This window comes from Misgurnus anguillicaudatus, chromosome 13 (genome assembly GCF_027580225.2).
Source record: "Misgurnus anguillicaudatus chromosome 13, ASM2758022v2, whole genome shotgun sequence".
Lineage (NCBI taxonomy): Eukaryota > Metazoa > Chordata > Actinopteri > Cypriniformes > Cobitidae > Misgurnus > Misgurnus anguillicaudatus.
In genome coordinates this window covers 15,769,107-15,791,094 of record NC_073349.2, presented here as the reverse complement: position 1 = coordinate 15,791,094, position 21,988 = coordinate 15,769,107, and the positions used below count along the sequence as shown (strand labels likewise).

Sequence of the window (21,988 nt, the reverse complement as noted above, 5' to 3'; positions counted from 1 at the left end):
TTGCATCAAGATTAATAAGCATGAAAATAATCAGTGTTTTTTATTTCAGAATTCTACCAGCCATGGCTGTCTTATCTACAATGTGGTCAGAGGTGTAAAGTACTCAAGTAAATGTACTTCGTTACTGTACTTAAGTATTTTTTGGGCTACTTTGTACTTGTACTGAGTATCAAAAATATAAGCAACTTTTACTCTCTACTCAATTACATTTTTGATTGGGTATTTGTACTCTTTACTCCACTACATTTGAAATGACACTTAACGTTACTCGCTACATTGTTTATTCGTCAAATAAAAACGAGACGAAAGTGTCAGAGGGTGATGATGGATAGAATCTGTGGTCGCGAGGTACGCACACACACAACGGGACCTCATGTGGCGCCACGCAGGGCAATCGTATGAAATCAAAGTACTGCGAGAGCGAATCAAATGCATATGGAGAAGTCTGGTCTCGCGGTACTTTGATGTCAAACGCTGAATGGCTTGCGTTGAGCCACCGTAGCGGGACATCTGCGTGCTGCGTATGTCATAAACTGTAGAGAAAAGTTAGCGTCTTATCTGAGAGAAGAGATAAAGCGCAAACATATGGATGCATATCACATTTGCTTCTGTCAAGGGACCCTTTGTTAAACATGTGATGCTGCAATCAAAACAAAAGTGAAGCGCGATTGCAGGAGGGTCATCCCGCAACTCAAAGGCAAGCACAAATGTTTTATATACTCTGATGCTACTTTATCAGCTAACCTGAGCTGGTTGATATAACTTACTATATAAGCCAAAATAAACCAGCGATGTCCTGTACTGATTGCCTAAGATTGATAATAAGTGTACAATTTCACTGTCCTCAAGTATGCTGCAATGTATTTACTGTAAAGAGGGATGCATGACTGAAGAAATGTAGTGCACTTAATGTGAGATAGTGGTGTTACGTACTGTATTACATGTGTTTTCAATTAATCTTTCAAATGAACAACTTCACGTTTTTAATATGCACATTTCTGTTACTGTATATTAACTGTAACAACCTACTGGACTCTAATACTGGAATTTTTGATATATTTAGATTATAACTTTTTTAGGATTGGCCTATAAGAATATTTGGTAACACTTTACAATAAGGTTGATTAGTTAACATTAGGTTGAACAAACCATGAGCAATACATTTGTTACAGTATTTATTCATCTTTGTTAATGTTACTTAATAAAAAGTTAAGCTTTAATTGTTTGTTCATGTTAGTTCAGACTTCAGAGTGCATTAACTAATGTTAACAAGATTTTAATAAAGTATTAGTAATTGTTGAAATTAACATTAACAAAGATTAATAAATGCTGTATAAGTGCAGTTCATTATTAGTTTATGTTAACTAATGTAGCTAACTAATGTTAACTAATGAACCTTATTGTAAAGTGTTACCATATTTATATAACAACAGTTAGGCTATATATTTTTCAGCATGGCACATTTAAGTCCACAATGACACTAGACTTAAATTATATGGGTTTAAATTAATTTTATGTAGACTAAAATCTCATGGCATTTAGTTGAATAAAATTAGACTAAAACTAAATGAATTCAGATGACAAAAATAACTAAAACTAAATTAAATTTTAGTCAAAAGACTATGACTATGTTTAATTTTTCATCAAAATTTTGAGGTGTTAGATTTCTTTTCTATATTAGGAAGTAAAACCTCATAAATAAACGTTCTTGTTTTTCACTGACCTACAATGTCTCTTTGTGTTGAGGACTAGTGCATCTTTGAGCCAACATTCAGTACGAGTAAAAATACTTAAGTACTTTTAAATTGGGTTAATTTAATACTTTTACTCAAGTTGTATTTAAATTGGTGACTTGTAACTTGTAGTGGAGTAATTTTTACAGTAAGGAATCTGTACTTTTACTCAAGTATGGCTTTCAGCTACTCTTTACACCTCTGAATGTGGTATAATGTCATTTATATCATATAAATTTGAAAAAAGTGACTTTGAGATATAACTGATGAGGAGGAATGTGGTGATGCCTCTCAACTATAAAAGAAAAATTTAAAACTTGGACTGTCTGTCCATATGATGATAATTTGGACATGATGCCAACAAAACCAAGCCATTCAAGAACAACACAGACCTTGCCCCATTACAGGTATTACTGTCTGAAAAAGGATTTTATTAGTCTCAAGACTGATAGTTCTGTTATTGGCATGACTAATGATGCCACCTCCTTTCATATATCACTGGAGAACCTCCGAAGGTTTGCGGTAGAAGACATGATCACGGCTCTGACAGATAACACCAATGAGTACAGTTTCGAAAAGAGAGAAGTTTTCATAAACAACAAAATGGGATTACTATCATTGAACATGTCTGTAAACACAGCTAAACACAGTAAACACCAGTTATCTTTCAGTTTTCAGGTTTTGTAAATACAAACTGAGCATATTTTTATAATAAATGATTTTTCATAAAAATATGGTTTTGTCTGGTTATTATGTATTGTGTGATTATATATATGTATATATATATGATACTATTATTGGGGTACATAAGCAGTACACCCTGCAGAGTAACTCTTAGATGTTATTTACTGTACATTCAGACAGTGAGTGAAATCAAAGCAATTCTGCTACAAAGGCCCAATGCTGTAATATTACAACATTTCCATAAAAACTTACCAAAATGTCAAAAATGTCAAAACCCAATGATTTTTGCATTAGAGGACTCCTACAACAACATATAAAAGGTTAAATATTTTTTTCAAAGTTTTTTCTATATTTGGGTCTTACAGGGTTAATGAGCATCTATGGTTTGATTTACATGTGTAAGTTTGTGTTAGTACATCATGTTACCGATTAGGGCTAGGTATCGATTCAGATGTTCCAGATCGATTCAATTTCGATTCACAAGCTATCAAATCGATTCGCTTTCGATTCTCGATTCAATTTTCGATTCCGGATCTTGGGTCGGTTTTTATATTCAATTCTCAATTCAACTCAATGAATATAGATTTAATACAAATACTATATAAATAAAAAAGAACAGTGAACATAAGTTTACAAGTGGGTAATTCATAAAAAGAAATTAAAAGCCACAACACTATCATCGCCGTCTTGCTAGCGAAATCTTAAATGCCTCCATACCTCTTACTTTTTATGTGAAGGTGGCATCAACATCGATGAAGCATGCAAAACCGCCATTTTAAGGACTAAATGAAAGAATGACAGGCTCACCTCTCGCTCCTTGGTAACATCGCACAAGGCAAAAGAGGGTGACATCTAGTGAAGAAGACTATTAATTTGATTAATGTTAATCTTACGTTCAATGTTTGCAGAAAACATATGGGGAGGGGAATCGATTCTGCTCTTTGAGAATCGATTCTGAATCGACCACGTTTTAGAAAACGATTAATCGAAAAATCTTTTTTTTTTTTTTTGCTCAGCCCTATTACTGATATGCAAAAGGTACAAACCCCAAAGTAAATAATGACGCGAGTTATTGTCTCCACATAAATCTTTTCTTGGATTACAAAAAAACCCCACGGATTGTAGGCAACAGTTTACTTCCTGAGCCTGTTGACGTGGACACGACCGACATGATTATAATTCCTCCCTAATTTAACTCCTGTTAGCATTGCTTTGTGATGGTAAGGAGCGTCACATTTCCGGCTGACGTCAGAGGTATTCAGGCCAATCCCAACATATGTAAACTACAGATAAGCTGGCCAATCAGGGACACAGTGCTTTTCAGATCAGTGAGTTTTGTACAAAATCAGAGCGTTTGAGGAAGGCAGGGATATCTGGAGCTACAAAAATGTACGGTATGTGGAAAATAATGTGTTTTTAACCATAAACCACACAAACACATTGCATTATACTAAATACATAAAATCACTTTGTTTTTAGCAATGAAATAGGTGCTCTTTAATATGACGTCACACAAACAAAGCCCCGCCCACAGCCACTGACTGACTTATTAATTTTACCCAAAAGTTCCACACGTGTTTGTTAGCACATTGTGGCACTAATGTGGCTAATGATACTATTGTCTCAAACTATATTTACAGGAATCAGATCTATTTTAACCAAAAGCGCTCCCTTTTCTGTCTGTGAGGAGCTGTAACTCATTTGCATTTGCTGTAACTCTAAGGGGTACATGCATAAAAGGAGCGTTTTTTGCTCCCATCCAAATAGGGGCATTTTGAACACTATAACAAATTATCTATAATGTATGTTAAGCTAAAACTTTACAGACACATTCTAGGCACACGTCTGAGACTTATATTACATCTTGTAAAAATAGGAATAATATGTGCCCTTTACGTTCAAGTGATAAATCACAGTATTTTTTCTTAAATGAAAGACTCGTCTCACCTCCTTCAGACCCTGTCCTTCAGATGTGTGATAAACCAGTCTGTATTGCTTTGGAGTTTTGCTAGGTGGTATCCAGCGCAAACGGGCCTCCCTTGAACCTACTGACTCGTACTGTAGATCAGTTGGCCTGGGGTAGGAAAGAACTGGGTCCTCAGTGGGCCGCTCCATTCCTTTTCAGCAGAAGACACACACATTTCTTTGCATTTTGAGTATGTATACACTATAAAGGGCAACCTAGGGTAGATATTTGTTGGCGGTCTGCTCACTAAACAAGCGTGCACTTGTGTGATCGACTCACTCTTGGCTTTAATACGGTCTTCAATCTTGCCACAGAGGATGCGTGCCAGTCTTCCAACTAGTTTGCTGAGTAGAGGAAAATCATTCACATTATACACATTGAGCTCGAGAGGCTCTGACGCCACCTGCCTCAATTCTGCCTCATCTGCATTTTTCACACCTAAAAAATTATATAGAAAGAAAGATTCAATATATATATGACCCTGGGCTACAAAACCAGTCGCATGGGTATATTTGTAGCAATAGCCAATACATATAGGGGCGGTTTCCTGGACAGGGTTTAGATTAATCCAGAACTAGGCCTTAGTTATATTAGGACATTTCAGAAGTTTTTACAAACAAACCTTACAAAAAACAATACTGCTGTGCATCTTAAGATAAAACAATGGCACTGATATATTTTAAGATATGTCTGCGCAAGTTGTTTTCAATTAAAACAGCTCAAATATGCATTTTAGTCTGGGACTAGGATAAGCCTTGTCCGGGAAACCGCCCCATAACGTATAGCAATGATGTTCTCACCTATAGCAATGATCTCCACGCCAGCGTTCTTCAGCCGGTTGGCTGCAGCGATCGCATCGTCCTGAGATTTTCCATCAGTTAGCAGCAGCAGGAACTGTGGTGTGTTGGGTCGAGCTCCGGCCTCCTCTTTTAGATTGTTTTCAAGAGCATGAATGAGAGCCTGACCTGTGATACAGACAGCCTGATGGTAAACTAACACAGGGTAAACTGGTAATGAACGGTAAGGGTGTAAGATCTACACTCACCTGTGAAAGTGTTGCCTCCCTTGTATCTGAAGTTCCTGATGGCGTCCAGTAGCGGCTCTTTGGAGGTGAAGTTATTAAGGTTCCACTCTGTGCGTGGATCTCCACTGTACTGCGACAATGCTAAGACCACAACAACAACAAAAAAACTTGAAAGATTTATAATAATGCCACAGCAGTAACACATACAACCAGAGCCGGCGCCAGACCATAACTGACAGGGGGGCACACGGCTTCCAACGGGGGGCACGCAATTAGCAACAATAACTTGCAAAAACAACGCATTAAAACAACAAATACAGTGCAAGCACACACTTATACAACTGTTACAGACTGTCACTCATTACAGGCTTGTTATAGACTGTCGCTGCACTCGCGCTTTGCTCGACGCAACAACAAACCGCCCACGCGCGGCGCAAGCCATTGAAATGAATGGGTTTCATAGCGCAGCCCAGCGCACATCGCGTCCTAAGTAAAAGCCGTTATGAAAGCCGCTTTACCATAATCACGTCGCAATGCTGTTAACGGTCTATAGCCACACTTCACATTTAAGCTTACGTAAATTAAAACAACGCTAACTTACCTTTAAAAAAGCTGAAGCCGGCGTGTGCGAACATTAAACTTCCTTAAAACAGTGTCCTGTAGATTGGAAAATTCCACCTCGACCTCTAATCTCCGAGTTTGAGCCAATCGGTGTTTGCATGAAGTCAGATGGAGCAGGTGGTGCTGGTTCGTTCTAAATGTTCTAATATCCATATTTTGCACGATCCATAAAATGCCGTGAAAAAACACGTTGCTAGTATCAAGTAACAAATATGCTAAAGCCTAATGACGCATGAGACCCGGCAATACATCCAATCAGAGAAACTGGTCTATTTTTATTAAAGAAAACATATATCAACTATATTTTCCTCATTTGATTACATTAAAAGTCTTGAAACATTCAATGTTTAATTTATTTTAATTATTCTTGATATATATTAAATTAATCAAAAACTGTGTAGGGGGGCACAACAACCTGTTTGGGGGGGCACGGCCCGCGAATGCCCCCCCTTGACGCCGGCCCTGCATACAACACAACATCACAATTATGAATTTGTATTGTATGTTGTGAATCTCTGACACTGCAATATGCATGGATCAAAACACAATACTGGTCCAAAATCACATGTCCACCTTTCATTGAAATACATATTTATATAAATGTAAAATTTAAACTGGGTCCTTAAAGGACTATTCCAATTTTTTTTTTTTAATTCCAGATAATTTACTCACCACCATGTCATCCAAAATGTTGATGTCTTTTTTGTTCAGTCGAGAAGAAATTATGTTTTTTGAGGAAAACATTCCAGGATTTTTCTCATTTTAATGGACTTTAATAGACCCCAACACTTAACAGTTTTAATGCAGTTTAAAATTGCAGTTTCCAATTACTCTAAACGACCCCAAACGAGGCATAAGGGTCTTATCTAGCAAAACATACACTTTTAAACCACAACTTTTCATCTTCCTCCGGTCCTGTGACGCGCCAGCGTGACCTCACGTAATTGCGTAATGACGTGGAAAGGTTGCATATATGAAACGCACATTTGCAGACCATTTTAAACAATAAACTGACACAGAGACATTAATTAGTATCATTCCACATACAACACATCGGAACGGTCCTCTTTCTCCACACTTGTACACACTGGTAGTTTCGCATACGTCATCCGTGACCTCTTGACGTGATGACGCAATTACGTAAGGTCGCGTCATAGGACCGGAGATAGACGAGAAGTTGTGGTTTAAAAGTGCATATTTTTTATTTTTCTTGTCAAAAATGACAATTGTTACGCTAGATAAGACCCTTATGCCCCGTTTGAGTCCTTTGAAACTGCAATTTTAAACTGCATTAAAACTGTTAAGTGTTGGGGTCCATTAAAGTCCACTAAAATGAGAAAAATCCTGGAATGTTTCCATCAAAAAACATAATTTCGTCTCGACTGAACAAACAAAGACATCAACATTTTGGGTGACATGGTGGTGAGTAAATTATCTAGATTTCTTTTAAGAAAATGGACTAATCCTTTAAGACATTAGGAGACAACCCAAGGTGATATTATCACTTATTTGTGATGTAAATTGAACCACCGCTATGAAAACAACCGTATGCCCCTTTAAAAAAGCACCAAATTAAGCCATAATTTGTTAATGTAATGCCTAGACCAGTATTGTGTTTTGACCCATATATCTATACCAAACAGCTCACCTATCTGCACGCCCTCTGGACTGATGTGAAAAGGAACAGCCATGCCCTCCAGGAAGTCACGGACCTTTCTGAAGTTGGTGCGGCCGATGCTCCAGGATCCATCTACTAGCAAAACAACATCTGCTTTTGCCCCGGCACCGCACTCAAACGGCTTTCTCGTGGATACAGCTGGAACCAAATTGATAAAATGGGTTAACATTTAAATAAAGACAAGAGATTATAAAGATTCTTTAGTCTGTGCATGTTTTCATTTATTGCTGTAAGCGATGTATTGCAAAATGCATTTCATATCTCTACTCCTACACCACCAAGCTATTGTTACACCCATTTTGCAAAATCATGTGTGTCGGCATGTACAGTATTGTTTGTGTTCCTACATGGTGCATTCCTGTCTCCATGTGTTTTTGATGGGGAAAGGAGGGAACAAATTTCAGGCCTGAGGGCCCACAGAGGACCCTGATAACAGCCTGCACAGTGTCATTATCTCTATTTTGCACCTAATTCTGTTATTAGGCCTCTTATATACAGACACAGACCATTAGCTCTGACCCCTACAAGCTCCCTTTATCCCAGCTGTTCCCGTTCCTGCTTGTTTACTACACAGATGTGACAGCTATCCAATAAGAGAAGAAAAAATCCTGGTTTTTCACGTCTACTTTACTCCTCCCATACAGAATTACATCAGCATGATGTGTATTATGAGTAATACCTGTGACAGGTTGGGTTGGGGTGGTTTTCCTTGTTTTGTCAGTGTTAGTGATCTCCTCTTTTACAGGCTTCAGTGGGTTTTCATCTGGATCACTTTTATCTTCAGTCTTGGATCGATTCTTGTCCTTCTTCTTTCTCTTGTCTTTAGCACTTTTATCAGTTTCTGGCTCAAGCTCAGGTAAAGCTAAAGGCAGGAGAGAAAAAGCAAAACAAAAGTACACTTAATCCAATTTTCATTAAGATATCTGAACATATGAGTACATAATCATCAATACATTTTAATGTAGTCGTAAAAAAATAAACTCTGTTTTAAGGTTGTTCAATTATTTAACTGGCAAACAAACAAATACGTAAATATGCATGAAACATAATAAAGCAGTGATTTGTTGACACTTAAATACTGTAGGTGCGGACAGTGATGATGGAATAGTGATCCTGTCTGTGTTCCCATACTCCACCTAGTTTTAAATGTATACTCAGTACAGATGTACAGCATCACCTCCATGTCCTGTCCCGCCCCCCATCCTATTACTGCAGTATTGATTACAGGTGTATGGGGTAAACGGACTCTTATTTATAGGTTAAGTCAAGTAGATGGCCCATCTTTACCTCCACCAGTAAATCGTGTATAATAACAGGGAGAAAACAGAACAGAAGGTGGTCTGATACTTCACTTAGTAATAAGGCCTGATTTACACATCCTACATCCTACTAGACGAAAAGTTGTGGTTTAAAAGAGCATATTTTTTATTTTTCTTGTCAAAAATGACAATCGTTTCGCTAGATAAGACCCCTATGCCTCATTTGGGATCGTTTATAGACCCTGGAAACTCCGCTGAAAAAAACTGATAAGTGTTGAGTTAAATATTAAATGTTGGGCTCTATTAAAGTCCATCAAAATGAGAAAAATCCTGCAACGCTTTCCCCAAAAAACATAACCTCCTCTCGACTGAACAAAGAAAGACACCAACACCCTGGATGACATGGTGATGAGCAAATCATCTGGATCTCTCCTTCAAGAAAATGGAACATTCCTTTAAGAACCATTTCCATGTAAGATGGAAAGGCATGTTTAGTTTAATATTTACATTGACATTTTATATGATATTAATTGACAAAAATGTTTGATAGTCAAAGAAAAGTATAAACTATTTTTAGGTACTGTATGAGGACAATAAGAATTGCAATAATACTAAACATTGTATTCTATGTATTAATATATAATAATTTTCCTGTTTTCTGTGGTTTCTTTTCTTTGTCTTTCATGCACAGCTGCTTTAAACAATGCAACATTATAAAAGCGCTCTTTTATATATAGATAAACTTAACTAGATGTACATGCATTTGGAAGCAATGTTAACTCCTATAAGATGATAACATAACAGCATTTTAATATAACATTATTTGTTTGTGTTCGACTGAATAAAGTAAGTCAAATCTGTGATAGCATTTCATATTAGGTTGAACAATTTCTTTAAATAACCTCAAATAGCGTCTAAAACCGACTTTCAGTCAGACTTATTAAATAAAAAGTGCTGTTTGTGTGTGATAAATGTGCATGGTTCATTCCTGAGAAACTGATGATGGGCAATATTTGCAGGTCCTTTACCTGTAGTTGTTGGTTCTCTGTAAAGCACTGTGGGCAGGGCTGCAAGAGCCTCTGTGATGTCATCATCCTCACCAGAGCCAGAACCGATGGAATGTGTTTTCTTCTTCTGTTCCCTGTTCCCATTGCGAATCAACTCCTCCTCACGCAACCCATCAACTGAGACACCCCAATAGAAAAGGAAGAGGAGAAAATGATGAAGCAGTAAAGAGAAAGCGATATTACAGAGCAGAGAAATCAAAAAGTGGGACTACATAAAACAGTGACAAGATACATAATGATTAAGAAATTAAGAAATCAAACCCACCATGACCTTTGCAGTACAAACACACAGTCCTACCATTCGAGCTAGAGAGTAATCTGGTTACTCTCTTAGATTGCTAAATTCTATAAACATCCTTATATGACACATACAGCCAATGTAATGTCAGATTCAGATGGAAAAACTGAGTGGACGCTTTTATGCCATAACAATGAAATAATCCTCCACAGACAAGCAAGCAAGGCCCTCCAGCCAAACCAAACGGCCGGCCTGTCCAGACCTGCCCAGCTCGACACATTAACCTACTCTCCCACCCAACACACCATCTCATCCCAAAGTGTCAGCGATATCTGGAATAGTCATCATCTTTTGATAATAAAAACATCACCCCAATATGAATCATTGTCTGGAATACAGTCTGCCAGTTCTATATTGCAATGATTCAATCTTTGATACTGTAAGTGTGCTACATTTTAGCACATAAACAGATCTCACATCTCATAATCTCATCTATTCCAGGCTCTCCAGTAAGGCATTTTATTATCTAATATCAAATGTCTATCATGGTGGTTGTGATTTCTGTTTAAAGGGAATTCCAAGTTTCTCATGCTTGTGAAGACACAAGCATCATTCCAAAGTTTTCCCTCAACGTTAGTCACAGCCTGTAATCCATCAGGAATCTACCATTAGACAGTTTCAATTACAGACAGCTCCCCACTTAAACACTGTGTGTTGGTGTGTATGTGTTATAAAAGGCCTGTTACTTGGGTTTGTGTGTTGACAGCTTATGACAGCTGGAAACTACTTCAATTGACATGCAAATTTCAGGCACAAATGCAGTGCTTAACTAGAGAAATGATCCCACCTCCAACAATATTTAAAAACAAGCAAAATGGATTTGAATAAAAGTATAACATTTTGGAATGTACCATTTGTGGTGTGGATATGAATGATTAATAATCACAAATCACATGGCTTCTAACAGAGAGACATACAATTTCCAAAGCAATCAGATCACAACATTCCCAGAACACCTTCACAACCAAATAGGCCCATTATCGTGATGAGATTTCACAGACAAAACCACATCTCCTAAACCCCATTTACACAGCACTTTGGTCCCAGAAAATTTTCATAAAATTGGCAGAGAGGCTTCTGTGTAAACACAAACACTTTCTATAAATGTTCTGGGATCGTTCCCGTAATGAGGACCTAGTAACCTTCATGGAAAGCATTCTGTGTTAAAAAGAGGCAAAAACAATGCCGTAAAGGGCTCGTTAAGCCCGATTTATAGTCGTGCGTAAGTTCTACGGCGTAGCTGCGGCATAGGCTATCCGTAGCCTGTGCGTAGCTCTGCGTAGCCTGACGTGCACCTCGCAAAAATTTTAACAGCGCGTCAGATCTACGCGGACCGCAAGCGCTGTGATTGGTCCACCAGAACCCCTCCCATCAGGTAAAAAAAAACGCGTCATAGGTATTTTCGTTTGTGACGGTGAAAACAAAGATGAGCCAAGTTGAGGAGTGATTTAACTCAAATTGCAACAAAAGTCACTGTTTATTTACTCAAATTATACACAACAAGTTGCTGTTTCTTCTTCGTTTGTGGGTTAACTTGCTAAGCTTCTTCTTCTTTGACATTCGCGCTGCTACTGTGGTTACACGCCTGGTTACTGCCAACCAGGGGTCTTCACGCGTGTTTGCACGTCGACGCGGACGACGACACAAAAGTATAAATGAAAACCGACGCGGAACCTACGCCGTCGCAGCTACGCCGTAGGAGCTACGCACAACTATAAGGGGCGTGCGTAGTAAGAACACGCGAGTGATCGCAACAAAAAGTTATGGTTCAACTCTTTAACACAGGGATTTAAACGCAATTCAACATTCACAATGAGAAATGTCGGCAAACTGGACTGAAGCAGAGATCAGGGAGCTTGTCACTATCCGCGCTGAAGCTGAGATCATTCACCAGCATGACAGAACAGCGCATCACGTGCTCCTTATGACCTTGTCATAAACAAACACGCACGCCCGTGGTATCACAAGAGAAAAATGAGAGATAATTAGCAAACTTCAGACGCTATGGAAAAAGCCTACCAAGTGCAGGACTTTAAATACGTCACGTGTCGTTACAGGATCTTAACGATATGTGTGTCAATGCACGGATTCCGGAAAATAATTGGCCGTGTGAATGAACTAAAAATCAAACAATCCTGGTCAAATCCCGGGATGCATTTTCCGTAATCTCTGTGTGAAAAGAGCTCTAGTTACATCCTAAAGTCCAATTTTTACTTCTGCGTCGGTTGCACACTGTAGCCTACAAAGCCTTTGGCTTTGCCTTGAAACTTTAAAGGAGTGGTTTAATGGTATTTCATGCATTCTGACTTATTAACACTGTTATAGAGTTGTTTCCTCATGCTAAACGTAGGCAAAGTATCAAAAAAGTAGATGGGCGTGTTACAGAGTATTTCTGTGCCGAATGCACTCCGCCAAGGTGCGTCCAAATTTCGGAAAGTTTTCTCAGCTGACGTTTCAGGGGTTTCTATATGACTTCTTTTTATGGGCTCTTCCCCCGGAAAACCCCACCCACCAGTCAATTAGCGGGAGACGCTAGAACTAACAAACATCACATCACGTGACAGCTTTGTTTAATTTTAAAACTCAACAATGGCACAAAAGAAGAAGTGTGTTTTTGGATGTAAGGAGAAGAAAGCCAGCCTTATGGAAACAATGGATATAGTTTGTTTGTCCGGGGCAGCAGTGGAGTTCTGCGTGTGTGTTTGATGCGCTGGATTTTATTGAAAAGTCCCAACCGGGTCACGAGTTGCATGCAGTAAGTAAGACCTTTGTCTTAGTTTGGAAATATGTAGTGAATCATAAGTTAAACAGTGTTGTATAAAGTGTTCCATGGCTCCTCCCGCGGTAGTAACTCCTCCTTCTTCAATTTTTTGTATGTTATCGGAAAGAATCTGTAAAGCGAATCTTTTATAAATCTGATTAAACTAAATAATCTTCGGAAATATAAAGGATGTGATACTACTCTATAGGTACTCCAGATTAACATCAGAAAAGCAGAAACGCCATACTGTATGTTATGTAAGCTTTAACATGCCCATGGACATTGCCCACTAGCGATGTGCATGTGTAATTGCACGTCAACGCGAACAATGACGCAAAATTATAAGTCCAACCTTAGAAGTCTCTAAGCTTCCTCGTATGCATACTTGACTAATATCTCTGATGCAGTCATGACCTGTATCCTGCTTTACTCTCTGATTAACCTTCCTTTCATTCCTCCCATCCACGCTCTCATTCTTTCATGCCACGCCCACTAAAAACTCTTACTGGTGAAGCGTCTCTTGGCTATGAGTTTTTCTTGTGTTCCATTGAGCACCAGGACTTGCAGCAGATATTCCTGTCTGGAGTCCAATCCTGCCACTGTCGCTCGACCACGTATGGTCGTCAGCATCAGCTCTGGCTGAGGAACTTCTGGAAAAGACACAGAAAAGGATATGAGGAGGACACATATGAAAGCGTCAGATAGAAATGACAAAAAAACAAACAAATACTATGGCGAAATGACGAGTCGCGTTTCGAGGTGTGCTCTTCTATCTGTAAAATTTTGGGCTGTTCGTGTTTTGAAGACGGCAAAGTGTACATCCTTTTGAGTGGCAGCAAAAGCAGCCAATCAGCGTCAAGTGCTTGCAATTCATAACGAGGTTGCCCGTTAAGTCCGAAGGGATGCCAAATAGGAGCAAAACCACGTGTTAAAAATCCCCCACCCTAATATAGCTTTCTAAGAGATGTTTTTAGAAAGCTTCTATGTCATTACAGATCCAACCAAAATGTTGTTGTCAACATGTCAAGGATAAATACCCCGTTCAATCATCCTATGCCACCTTCAATACATTATATTAACACATTAGGTAACAGGAGAAACTACGTGTTACCACAATCTCTTTATCAATATCCTCAAAGCAGATAGTACAGTGTAGGATTTTATTATTATACATTAAAGCTGTCAAATAAAGACTACTGATCCATTTCTATCCGTCTCTCCCGGCAGCAAAGCGGGGCGTGTGTAGTGTTTGTTTTACTGTGTGAACTTACTCAAAACTGAAACAGACCTGTCTGAACTTACCTAGCTGACAACAGAGGTGGAAAAACAGATAAGAGAGACAAAGAGAGGCACAAACAGGGAGAGAGAGAAGGGGAACGGGTTCGAGGGAAAGATAGAGACAAATAAAACAAGATACAAGATAGGATTGCCATGTCAGGCAGAAGTGATATAGACTGACTTCAGGCCTCATTCCGTCATTGCTGAAAAATCCTTCCCATTCCTCACCTGTGCACTTACTCATGGAGACAGGAATGTACTACACTATTCATTCTGAGGAAAATAAGAAAGAAAGATAGATGGCAGAAGGAGTCAAGGGGGACGGGATTTTATGGGTCTGCAAAGAGGATCTCTTCAAACATTGAGAAGACCTTTGCCCACATTCTGTTTTCCAGGTCCAAGAGTTAAAATATGCAATTTGACAACCCATGGTTTGTCAGGTAACCGAAACATGCTTCATGGTAACATTTAAATCACTATTAAAGGGATAGCTCACCCAAAAATGAAAATAATGTCATTAATGACTCACCCTCATGTCGTTCCAAACTCATAAGACCTCCGTTCATCTACAGGACACAGTTTAAGATGTTTTATATTTAGTCCGAGAGCTTGTTGACCCTTCATTGAAAATCTATGTACGGTATACTGTCCATGTTCAGAAAGGTAATAAAAACATAATCAAAGTAGTCCATGTGACATCAGTGGGTCAGTTAGAATGTGTTGAAGCATCGAAAATACATTTTGGTCCAAAAAGAACTAAAATTACGACTTAATTCAGCATTGTCTTCTCTCTCGGGTCTGTTGTGAAGCGCATGCGCAAGACTAAATTGACATGACTGCAGTGACGCGGCTGACGTGTTATCTGGTGCGCCCCAGCTGTTTTTTTTTTGTACGCCTGGGCTTCGCTTACAATCTGAGGGAGACGCACACTGTAAGTAAAAAAAAAAAACTTTGCAAACATGTCTGAGGATAACACGTCATCCGCGTCACTGCAGTCACGTGACTTTAGTCTCACGCATGCACTTCACAACAGACGCGGAAGAGGAGACAATGCTAAATAAAGTCACAATTTTTGTATTTTCGATGCTTCAACACATTCTAACTGACCCACTGATGTCACATGGACTACTTTGATGATGTTTTTATTACCTTTCTGGACATGGACAGTATACCGTACATAGAATTTCAATGAAGGGTCAACAAGCTCTCCGACTAAATATAAAACATGAACGGAGGTCTTACGAGTTTGGAACGACATGAGGGTGAGTCATTAATGACATTATTTTCATTTTTGGGTGAACTATCCTTTTAAATAAGTAATACTTTAATGCACCATTTTTAGTAAAGCTGCCTTGCAGCATGCACCATAGAGAGTGCTTTACAAATTAAAATGAATCACCTGTAATGGGCCGTACTCGGACCTTGTAGCCCTGAACTGGACCTTCTGCTTCCTTCCACTTAATTTGCAGCCGATCTTCAGACAGAACGGTCAGTTTCAATCGACCTGGAAATGTATACAAAGACAATTTTTGTGTAAATGATGGACAAAACCAAGCTTGTAATTGCCAGGGAAAATCATGTCTGTATAAGAGATTTTATAGGGGTGATGCTCAGAGACGGACGTCTTTAAAGATCAAAGACTTCCTCTATAGCTTCTCAATGCTTTTTTCCTCAATGTCTAATATTAAATATTCAGTCTTCCTTTTCTTCCATAACTGTTCTCTCGCTCAACTCTGCCCTCTTGTACTCGGCCTATCTGCATAATTTCCACATGCCAGCTTGCCACAATATCCCTCTTTCATGTTGCATGCTGCTTCCTTCTCTCTTCCCAGCTGTCTGCGAGCGCTCAAAACAAGCCCTGTGATTCCCTGCAGGGTAACAGGGGTTGAGGACCACCGGAAATCTGCATTTCGGTGGGGTTGAAGGTCAGCCTAAAGGGGCAGCTTGCATGTAACGTCATGATCTGATGGGAATGACCCCAAAAGTACAAAGATCTTTGTCCCGCTTCACTGTAGTGTCTTTAAACTATAAATTGTGGTTTCCAAATTAACAGGTTTTATTCAAATTAAAAATATGATTTGAATGCATTAGGTCACCATTTTGAAGGATAGATTGTGGCGGAAATAGCTGCTTAACGTAACGATGCTACGTTTTGACTTTTACAGTGCAGCAACAGATAAATAACTACGCTGTGTATAACTGGCAGCGGATCAGAGTCGAAAAGAAGCCTTCCAGCTGACACAGCAGCGCCACCAACCCAGAAGTCAACAAATGTGCAGCCAGACAAAAACAGTGGGGAAACACACGCTGCATGATTTCTCAAGGGAGGACAGAGATAACAAGAACACATAAATTATTCAGAGTATTTTTAAGCTAAACTTCTTTCCCAAATGTGGCAAAGTCTACTGTTGGTTGTGTGCAGTTGTCTCCGCAATGTTGCACAATGGCCTTAAGCAGTAAGTCTATTTTTGTTGATGTAGCAGGAGAGGCGTTCTGCACGCCAAGAATTTTCTTCCCTTGGGGAAAGCTGGTACTTCTTTAAATGTACAACCACAATTGAGATTGAGTAAAAATGTTACACTATAATTTGAATATGGCACTAAAATGTTAGTGACTCTGCAGCTAAATTTTCTTTATTGGTGCATGGTGTTACACGCAACACATTTTTCCAGCATGCGCGTTGGTGCCTTTGGCTGGACGTAGAGGAATGCAGATGACATTTCTCAAACAGAACAACAGCTACGTGTTTTTGTGAGCGTTTCAGGAGCATCATAAATCAGTGTACCACTAATGTCATCCACAAAATACACAATAATAAGAGATCTTGATATATGAATGGCTTTCCAAAAGTAGTCTCCCAGATCAAACCGAAATATTTCGATGCTTTAACTGAAAAGGAGACATGCTATTTTGTTTCTGTCTGTATGACTGATACATTTCACGACTGTATATCATGCTGCAATGCATGCTTTGCATTTTAATAGATAAAAATGAAATATAAACATGAAAGCACCAGCATTCTTCATAAGTGCTCACTTTTTATGATGCACACATTTGTATGTAAAACTACAGGGACAAACGTACATGAGCATGTTCTTACAATCGAAAAAGCAACATGGTAGCAATTTTACAAGTGAAATGTAAAACTCAACAGTATGTAACCTTGGGTATGAACTTCAGAAACCAGCATCATGAGAACCGTCATCAGGATGAAGAAGAGAAGAGAACTGTGGCCTGCCATGATTGTCAGATCTGTGGGAAAAAAATGTCACTTTGAGGATGCTGAAAAACTGAGTGTGACTTTCATTTATTCCAAATAAACATCATAGGCAGAAGTGATAATAATAACAACATGGCTGTGTTTGAGACACAAGCTGTGATGCAGCATCATTTAATGTCTGGCACAAAGCTTTAAATATACCTTTTGCATAGACAACAATGATCATTACGGCCCACTAAAGGTAATTACAAGACAAGGGGAGGAAAACAGAAAATTTTTCTAAGACGTTTCTTGACAGTTGCCAAAGTTCCCAATAACGTTATGCCAAAAGTGTCCAGTTTTTCTAATATATGAATGTTTCTTGGTTTTGTGTTTGTTGGAGAAATGTTACAATCTATCATTTAAAAACATTATCACAATGTTATGTTTTAATATTCTAGCATTGTTTAAAATACATGTTTTGTATATTTTAAGTTATTTCAATTTTTGATTATTATGTAAATGATAGAGAAATATTATATTTTATTATTTTCAAACTGTTATTAAACGTTATTTCAGAATGTTCTGTAAAAATATTGCTGTAGAAAACACTATTCAGTGTTTGATTTAGTTGGACTCTTGACCTTTGACTTTTAGGTTGTTATAGTTTTATTCTGGCTGCTTTAACTGTATGTGTTTAAAACATGCTTTTATGGCAAAAAAAACTCCCCCACAATGCAATACCAAGTTGATGCTTAGTATCTGATGGTAAAGATCATCATTATTTAGTAATCTAAGGTTTTGTTTAGCATTAAAAGTAATTTTTTCTCTGTCAGTAATGTGATACAACTGAACAAAATCCAGCACTCTCATAGCAGTTTGTCATTCTGAAGGATTTTGAAACGCTATGCACACAAAAAATAACCACTTGTATAATTTAGACACACAAACATCATGAATCTGTGAATAAATCTCAACAATGATGACAATTAAATGAAAAGCTTCTTGCTGCAATGCATGCTGGGTATCAACAAAGTACAAATCTCATCCACAATTCCAGGAATTTTTATGGGCATGTTTCAAAATAAAAGGTCAACAGTCCAACTAAAACAAACACAGATCACCATAATGGCAACTAAAAGCATCTAAACATTCAAAAATAGTGTTTTATAACATTTTTTAAATAATAAAATGTAAATGTTTCTCTATCATTTACATAACAAGCAAACAAGTTCTTAAAGTATACAAAACAGGTGTTTTAAACATTTCGAGAACACTAAAACATGCAGGGCTCAACATAAAGGACTGCCTGATGACCCAGGGCCACTGTGAAAGACGATTGTATTTTCACTGTTTTGCTTTACACTCCGTCACTAACATATATTTTCTGCCTGTGGTCGTTTGTCTGCATGTATTTTATGCAATCTGCATATGCAAAGTGTTGTGAATGTTAACTTCTCAGCAATGTCATGAGCTTTATTTAAAATTACTATTTTTATCTTTTTTTTTGGTGGGGCCAGTGAAAATTTGGCAGGGCAAGTGAAAACCTGAACCACTGGCCCGATCGGGCCAGTATTACAAATTATTTGCATTGAGCCCTGACATGACATTTGAAAATGATAGAATTCCTCTAACATTCACTTGACAAAGATTTTTTTTAAAGTAGCCATGAAATGGAAGTAGCGATTGTCTTATTTTCTCCGTTGTGACATATATCCGAGTGAAATGGCTTCTGAAATCATAAAAGGTAAGGCTGGACTTTTGGAAGATGGGTCAAATTGCTATTTGCTAATCGCTGCCATCTATTCCGAGACCCCGCCCACCTGCCATTCCATATGACCAGAAGTAAAAAGAGATTGTTTTGAGGAGGGGATATGCGTTTTAGATTAAGGATTATGATTACATATTATTTTTTTAAACAATGAAGCTCACAGATAAGTAATTTGTAAAAAACTCACAATATTCCAAACAAATTACAGTTTTTCATTTAAATTTCATTGCAACTTTAAAACATTAAAAAACTTTCATCATTTACTCACTCTCATGTTGTTACAAACCTGTATAAATTTCTTTGTTCTGATAAACACAAAGGAAGATATTTGAGAAATGTTTGTAACCAAACCGTTGGTGGACCTCATTTACTTCAATAGTATTCTTTTTTCCTACTATGGAAGTGAATGGACGGTTTGGTTTGGTTACAAACATTTATCAAAATATCTTCCTTTATGTTCATCAGAACAAAAACATTTATACAGGTTTGTAACAACATGAGGGCGAGTAAATGATGACAGAATTTTCATTTTTGGGTAAATTAGCTCTTTAATGTTGGCATAACATTATTGGGAGGCAACTTTCAAGGAATGGTTTTAGTTTTAAGTTTGTTTTGCTGGGTAATAGCTCATAACTACATAAGTGAATTTTTGCTTGTGTGTCTGCAAAATCTGAAAATAGTCCTTGCATTTACTGCATGCATTATGCAGATACTTTTATCCAGATTGACTAGTGCATAGTGTTCTCTAGGTTTTGACCCACAATACACAATGCTCTACCATGTAAGCTACAAGAAATGTAATCATGTTCTTTATCTAAGCTTATAGTGGATAACTGACTCACATTCATTAAGAGTTTAATACACACCAAAATCAGTTGAGCAAACAATCTAAGAAATGGTCGTACATGTGAAAACAGACCTTTGAATGAAAATGCTAAGATTATTGACACCAACTTTTAATTAAACCGCTCCCTCCTTCCTTCAGGCCAGTATATGACTGAATTCATGCATTGGCTTGTTGTATTAAAACATTAAATAATTCGGGACCTCTTAAATCAACGCTGATCTTTGCCACACAAGTGTTATACACGTGCATTATAAACGCTGAAAGTAAACGAAGTGCGCATTCATACAGGTGAGACACATTTAAATAAGCTATACGGTAACTTACATAATAATAAAGTCAGTCAGGTATGTAGCCTACTACTACTACTACAACTACGGCGAATAAAAGTGGAAACTAATAGTTTTTCCAAGTATGTACATGTTTGTTGTTGTGTATAGAGCCAAGCACAGATATGTTTTCCTGTGGTAAATAAATGTAATCTACCTGAAGTTGTGATCTCCTGTCCGCTTGTACCTGGCGCATTCCTCACACAGGTAAGAGATGTTAACACATTGAGTCCCGGTTCACAAACTTCCCATTCGTACTCGTTTTCACGTCTCTTCACTGAGGTTGGTGTGAAATCTGATACGGCTCTCCTGTCCTCCTTTTGTGATATTGAGGCGGGGTGTGTTTCAATCCTAGAAAGTTCGGGCGCATTTTTAAACATCATTTGCTTTTGTACAATTTGTGTATTGTTTCCGAAACTGTCTAGGCAGGCAGCCCAACACTGAACGTGTAACAGATTTTAAAGTTTCGATACTGTTTCCTCTCAGTGGATAATTAATTATTTACTTTATCATAATATTAAAGCACACTCCAAAAAAAGGAGGCGTGCTTTTTATGCTATTTAACACATATTTTTATTTTTTAATAACATTTTTAATTTAAATTTTTTTAATATTTTATTTAATAAAAGTACAAGTTGATTGTGTCTATTTGTCCAAAAATAACACTGATTTTGTTCCGTTGATTTTAAGTGTAGTGACTACAATTTACAATTTACTACTTAGTAAATAAGTATACATGTGTGGCAGCTAGGTCTTGTTAAAACATATTGAAAGCAGCATTATCTGTAATTGTTCACAGCGTTTCTCTTCGTAATTGTTAATAATAATATTAAATTCAAGAGCTTAACAGAAGGCGTGAGGTAGGAACTATTAAAAGTTGCTGTAAATACAGCTTAGCTTCACTAGAGGGAGCACTGTACCGTGCCACGCTACACTAAGCCCTGCTACTGTGTCTCAAATCGCTATTCTTTCACTTCTTTACTATTCCCCATAACATTTGAGCTCAGTACATATGGCAAAGTGAACCACAATGAGTCAATGAGTGACTGATTTCGTACACTAACGTAGTTATAGACATTTTCATCATGATTAAGATTACGTCTATCTTGTATTAACATCTGTGTAGCTTTTAATTGTAAAATTGGTTTGTCATGCTTATTATTGCATTTGTTGATAATAAAGAGAACAACAATTGCTTGCTACAGTGCTACATGCCCTTTTAAAAAGTAGCCTACATTTAAAAATTATTTCAGAAAGAAAACTATTGTCACATTTATTCAATTAGTTTTTGATTAAATATTGATTTTATATTTCCAGTTTAAAATAATGAACAACAGTATGCATAACAAATAAACCTATAACACTGACATCAACAATGTGGCTGTAACAGGGAGTTCAACAAGTACACTAAAATCAGAGTTCATTTTGGCTAAAAAAGTTAACAAATGTAGGGAATTAAGTTGTTTTCTAGATAAG

At 37.7% G+C, this 21,988-nt stretch overlaps 1 protein-coding gene across 2 annotated transcripts in view; it reads right to left on the bottom strand.

Annotated features, from left to right (window-relative positions):
* Positions 1-20,920, bottom strand: part of LOC129430355 (collagen alpha-1(XX) chain) — a 36,626-nt gene extending 15,706 nt beyond the window's left edge. Inside the window, exons 1-11 of one of the 2 annotated variants that reach the window (XM_073875156.1) lie at positions 20,670-20,920; positions 17,532-17,621; positions 15,769-15,873; positions 13,598-13,741; positions 9,994-10,149; positions 8,386-8,568; positions 7,677-7,844; positions 5,429-5,548; positions 5,184-5,348; positions 4,663-4,821; positions 4,365-4,534 (exon numbers count right to left, since the gene is read on the bottom strand). In XM_073875156.1, coding sequence (XP_073731257.1) covers positions 4,365-4,534; positions 4,663-4,821; positions 5,184-5,348; positions 5,429-5,548; positions 7,677-7,844; positions 8,386-8,568; positions 9,994-10,149; positions 13,598-13,741; positions 15,769-15,873; positions 17,532-17,621; positions 20,670-20,895 — 1,686 coding nt within the window. In that variant the 5' untranslated portion in view covers positions 20,896-20,920. The remainder of the gene's footprint in view (positions 1-4,364; positions 4,535-4,662; positions 4,822-5,183; positions 5,349-5,428; positions 5,549-7,676; positions 7,845-8,385; positions 8,569-9,993; positions 10,150-13,597; positions 13,742-15,768; positions 15,874-17,531; positions 17,622-20,669) is intronic. The other variant, XM_073875157.1, reaches the window with a different exon arrangement.
* Between the last annotated feature and the right edge of the window lie 1,068 nt (positions 20,921-21,988).